This window comes from Limulus polyphemus, unplaced genomic scaffold (genome assembly GCF_000517525.1).
Source record: "Limulus polyphemus unplaced genomic scaffold, Limulus_polyphemus-2.1.2 Scaffold4446, whole genome shotgun sequence".
NCBI classification, from domain to species: Eukaryota; Metazoa; Arthropoda; class Merostomata; order Xiphosura; family Limulidae; genus Limulus; species Limulus polyphemus.
In genome coordinates, this window is record NW_013670056.1 from 1 (window position 1) to 5,682 (window position 5,682).

General features: G+C 35.0%; 1 protein-coding gene across 1 annotated transcript in view; it reads left to right on the forward strand.

The window, feature by feature from the left end:
• Positions 1-2,225: 2,225 nt before the first annotated feature.
• Positions 2,226-5,682, forward strand: part of LOC106471158 — a gene marked incomplete at its 5' end in the record, with an annotated part of 14,549 nt that continues 11,092 nt past the window's right edge. The window contains 2 exons of the mRNA XM_013931747.2: positions 2,226-2,336; positions 3,636-3,747. Coding sequence (XP_013787201.1) covers positions 2,226-2,336; positions 3,636-3,747 — 223 coding nt within the window. The remainder of the gene's footprint in view (positions 2,337-3,635; positions 3,748-5,682) is intronic.

The window sequence follows — 5,682 nt, forward strand, 5'->3', positions numbered from 1 at the left end:
GACAGGGTCTGTAGGGGACTGATGTATGAGTTGGACAGGGTCTGTAGGCGACTGCTGTGTCAGTATGGTATGAGTTGGACAGGGTCTGTAGGGGACTGCTGTGTGAGTTGGACAGGGTCTGTAGGGGACTGATGTATGAGTTGGACAGGGTCTGTAGGCGACTGCTGTGTCAGTATGGTATGAGTTGGACAGGGTCTGTAGTGGACTGCTGTATAAGTATAGTATGAGTTGGACAGGGTCTGTAGGGGTCTACCGTGTGAGTATGATAGGAGTTGGACATGGCCTGTAGGGGTCTACCGTGTGAGTATGATAGGAGTTGGACATGGCCTGTAGGGGTCTACCGTGTGAGTATGATAGGAGTTGGATAGGGTCTGTAGGGGTCTACTGTGTGAGTATGATAGGAGTTGGACATGGCTGTAGAGATTACAGTATGAGGAGGAAGTGCATGGTTCCTGTAGGGTGTTACTGTGTGAGAAGTGTTAAAAAAAGACCTGTAGGGTTACTGAGGGTAGTTGTACAGCACTATGGGGGATTACTGTTGGGGAGTTGGACATGGCTTAACTGTGACTTTGAAGGGCTGGTGATTCTGCATTAGTTGAAAAGCTATTTTAGGTAAACTATTAGCAGTATAGTCCATCTTTTAGTCTTTAAATAGATAATTATTTTGTTCTCAATACACCTCGCTGTGATGGCAGCTTTTAACCACATCTATGTTACTAGTTCGTTACTAGTTTGTTTATTTGAAAGTAAGCACAAAGCTACACAATGGGCTATCTGTGCTTTGCCTACCATGGGTATCGAAACCTGGTTTCTAGCATTGTAAGTTCGCAGACATAATGCTGTGTCACTGGGGGCTCATTACTAGTGGCCCAGAAGAGCTAATAATTGTGATGTACAACACTAAATAAAAATAATATCATTAACCTCATGGTGAAACCTGATCACTTAATAAAAAATAAATTTTATTAAGTTCACATTAACTTGTAAACATCACACTGAATTCTGGAACTACCATCACACATCAAATCATCTAAATGGAATGCAACCAGTTGCAAGTTCGTTCCACAAATAGTTCAATTAGCCAATCACGTACTGAGGTGAATAACATACTGAAAAACTTGCATAATTCATACATTGATCAAGAAAGATTGTGTGCCTCAGAGCATTAAGAGTGTAGAAGACTTTCGCAAGGAAGATCTGAAGACTTTAAGCAGACATGAAACAACAGATGATGAACCTTGTGATGAAGATGAAGGCCCAATCATAGACATCTGTCAACTTCTAACATTTAAACCAAACTTCTATTACTGTTACTAGGCACCTACTCACAACATCATTGTTTTAACAGATATTTGTTTTAAAATAAGATCAAACTGAACACCTTAAACTAACAAACTCCACGTTCATCTTGTTGTAAATAACTATTTTCAACAAATTTTTATACGGAAGGTGAAAGTAAACTAAAATATAAAAGAACTGCTCAGATTCTGCCTGTAAAGTGACTGTACTAATGGCATTTGAAACAAAGGAATATGGATAAAGTTGGGTGACTAGAATCACCCAGAAAGGGACCTGCAATAATTTGTACCCCAACTAAAATAAGCAAAGTGCAGCATCTTGTAATAGGTGAGAACCTACAATACAAAGGTCAGTGGCAAAAGTAATTTACGTGTCCCAGCCAACAATATGCAACATAATAAAGGATCTCCATATGGAAAGGAGGCCAAATAAGATATAGGTTCACTGTGATAAGGCTTCCAGTCATGCCTCCAATTCAACCATTGCATACTGCAAAGGATTTGAAGAATGAAATGCTATTCTACATGATGGCATGCCAGTCTAATCACTAGATGGAGCACCTATGGGTTGCTGTGTGACTGGACTATAGCAATAGGTGCTGGAAAACCATTGCTCTCATACACTAGATAAATCATAGAAACCAACAGGGAGGAGGGGTGTGCTTTGAACATGACAGCCTTACAGCAGAGCATTTTACAATGAAAAGCATGCTACAGGGTTCTTGTCAAGGTGGACAATCATACATTTAAAGCATGATCAAAAGTGGTTATATTTTGATGGAATAATGTTTTAGTGTTTTAAATTTCATACATGTTTCAAAACTGGTATCAATGTTAATAAGCATTTTCTGTGTGTGATCCTATGTTGGAATGAAGGCTTAAATGGGAATCTTATGTGTGTTTATTTTTCTTTTTAACTATTTAAAGACTGAAAGAGCATCTGAAACAGTCCAGTGTTCCTGTTCACGGGGTTTTAGCCCTTCTACCTCACCAGACACGTCCTCGTTCAAGCCTGGGCTGGGAGCTGCACCGGTACAAGTAAGTTTCTGCTCTTCTTTCTCCTGCATGAGTTTTCATGAAATACCAAACACTTAGTTCAGACCTGTTACCTAGTGAATTATTTCTATTTAGCATATACTAATGTTAACAATTTAATCGGCTTGTGTTTTAAATTACTTACAACAGATGGTATCACACATAGCAATTTCAATATGGTCAATAACGAGTGTTTCTTAAATCAGCTTAACTCATTTACTACTGCACAGCTTCAGACGTTTATGATTTGTCTTTTTTTCTATTATTTTTTATAACAGTTAACAGGTATTTTTTCTAAATCCTCATGTAGGTGTTCTGGATGTAGTTAGAACATCCTGTAAACTGTATATAGGACAAAGGTTACATACCACAATAATTATTCCATAGAGCGTATACTTGCTTGGTTCTGTTCTTGTATTATGCATCCTGGATTGAGGTCATGCATATTTCAAGAGATGGTACGAACACTTATACAAGTTAGTATGAGTTGTAAGTTTCTCCCTTGAATATGTTTAATGAGAATGATCATCATTGACTTGCAGGTTAGGAAAACATCTATGCCAGATGAATATAATAGCAATAATAATGAATATATTGCACTTTCAAGTCACACCAAGGTCCTAGTGTAAAGTCCCAATTATTTTTTTTAGAATTCACCCAAAAGCTAAAACTGTCAAAAAGCTACAACTCACATCTTGTGAATACTTTTAACTATCCAGCGGATACGTAAACATACTTAGAGAAATGTCCTCTAAAACTTTTAATGATAGAATACCTTTTTATTTTTGTAGAATATACCCATGCATACCCCAGATACACATCCCCCCCATTTAGTGGATATAATTGTACATGAATATTACAAACATTCTTGTGTTATATGTTGAACAGGTTAACTATTTTTTGTATTATGAAATTATGTTAATAAAGTACAAATCAATATTGTTACATCCTCTTTTCATAAATTAAGATAAAGGTAATATTGCCTGGGTTGTGTTGAGGTTCCCGTGTCTTTTAACTCGAAAAATGAAACAATCATTTACTGATGTCAAAAAGTGAAACTTTTGTTATTTTAAATAAATAATAAATGTAGATAAACCCAACAAATAATGAAGCTAATCACTAGTGAATTATCACTAAAAATGTAAAATCAACTATAAAACAATAACAATTTGTCAATGAAAAATCTAAAACATCAAATGTTTATTAAGAAAAGTTTATATGACTTTCTCAAAAATATAAGATCATATATTCCTGTTATTATTATTACAAAATGAAATGATTTGGATGATTGTTTCTTGATAGAGCCGCTAGTGATTTTAATCTGTGGACATATGAAACTGTTAGAAATGCTGTCTTGGAACTGTTGAGAGAGATGGCTCAAGTAAATCTAGCCAAAATCTGTCCATTGCCTCAGGTAAATATTCCTAGTTAGCTATTAATCACCACAGTGGATATCCCTAGTTAACTACTGACCACCACAGGTAGATATCCCTAGTTAACTACTGACCACCACAGGTAGATATCCCTAGTTAGCTACTGACTACCTCAGGTGGATATTCCTAGTTAGCTACTGACCACCACAGGTAGATATCCTTAGTTAGCTACTGACTACCTCAGGTAAATATTCCAAGTTAACTACAGACCACCACAGGTAGATATCTCAAGTTAGCTACTGACCACCTTAGGTAAATATTCCTAGTTAGCTACTGACCACCACAGGTAGATATCTCTAATTTGGTAACGTCCACCTGAAATGGATATTCCTAGGAAGGTACTGACTACCTCAGGTAAATATTCCTAGTTAGATACTGACAGAATCTATATAGCCTTATATCCAACAGATATCTGCATATTTCATGAGATATCTGTATTTATAAACATATTAATTCACTCTTCTGAATGCTTGTACAGTAATACCCCGTTTAGTGCTCAGGAAGGGTTCCTGAGAACAGAACACTAAACGAATCAGCTCTAAACAAGGTCATTTTAACATTACATATATGGAGATTTGTAACTGAAGGCATTGTTTCCTACCTGTGTGAATAATGTATTAGTGATTTATTTAGATACTGGTAGATTTAAAATAAATTACTCACTATAATATCGTCGTCAATCTTGTTCGGTTACAGTGCCATCAAATAGAAAATCAGACCCCTCCTGCCACGCTCACCTGGCATATCCTCTCCTTCAGGATTTGTCAATACATGTAGTTCTCTCTTACGTTTGCGACTATATTAGTTATAACCAATAGACAGGCAAGGTTTTCGGCTATCAAATAACGTATTATATTTCTTTGGACAGAAAGTTGTAGATCACTTCCTAAGAAATGTTTTTTTTTTCCCACAAGAACGATATTGTGTAAATGAATGATATTTTATTGGTTCATATTGTGACCTTTTTTTTGATGAGACAGAAAAAAAAAATGAAAATCTATAACTCTCTGAACACTAATGGTAGTAGTGCACAAAATAATTTGTATTTAATAAAATAATGCAACAAAAAACAGAATAATAACTTACAAAAAGTAGACAATGTCCCATAACTCTCACAGTTTTTCTGACATTTCTAATGATCTTGTCTCCTTGAAAGACCTTTAAGCTGATTCATTATAGAGCTTAAGCTGATTCATTATAGAGCTCTTGTTGTTATACTACACTCTACTTGATAAAACATGTTATACTACATACACTACTTGATAAAACATGTTATACCACACTCTACTTGATAAAACATGTTATACCATACTATACTTGATAAAACATGTTATACTACATACACTCTACTTGATAAAACATGTTATACTACATACACTACTTGATAAAACATGTTATACTACATACGCTACATGATAAAACATGTTATACCACACTATACTTGATAAAACATGTTATACTACATACACTATACTTGATAAAACATGTTATACTACATACACTCTACTTGATAAAACATGTTATACCACATACACTCTACTTGATAAAACATGTTATACCACACTATACTAGAAATGATTTAATAAAAAATAAGGTTTTCTCTTCTAATTTAACTAATCTCGTAAAGAATATATTAAAATAACACACAAAGTGATAAATAACTTAAATATGTTTTCTAGTTGATGAGATATAACATTGTATTCAAGTATAGCAAGACCCAACTTAGCACCACCCCACTTTAAGCTGATTCATTATAGAGCTTTGTCTCCTTGAGAGACCTGTTTTATCAAGTAGAGTGTGGTATAACATGTTTTATCAAGTAGTGTATGTAGTATAACATGTTTTATCAAGTAGTGTATGTAGTATAACATGTTTTATCAAGTAGAGTGTACGTAGTATAACATGGTTTATCAAGT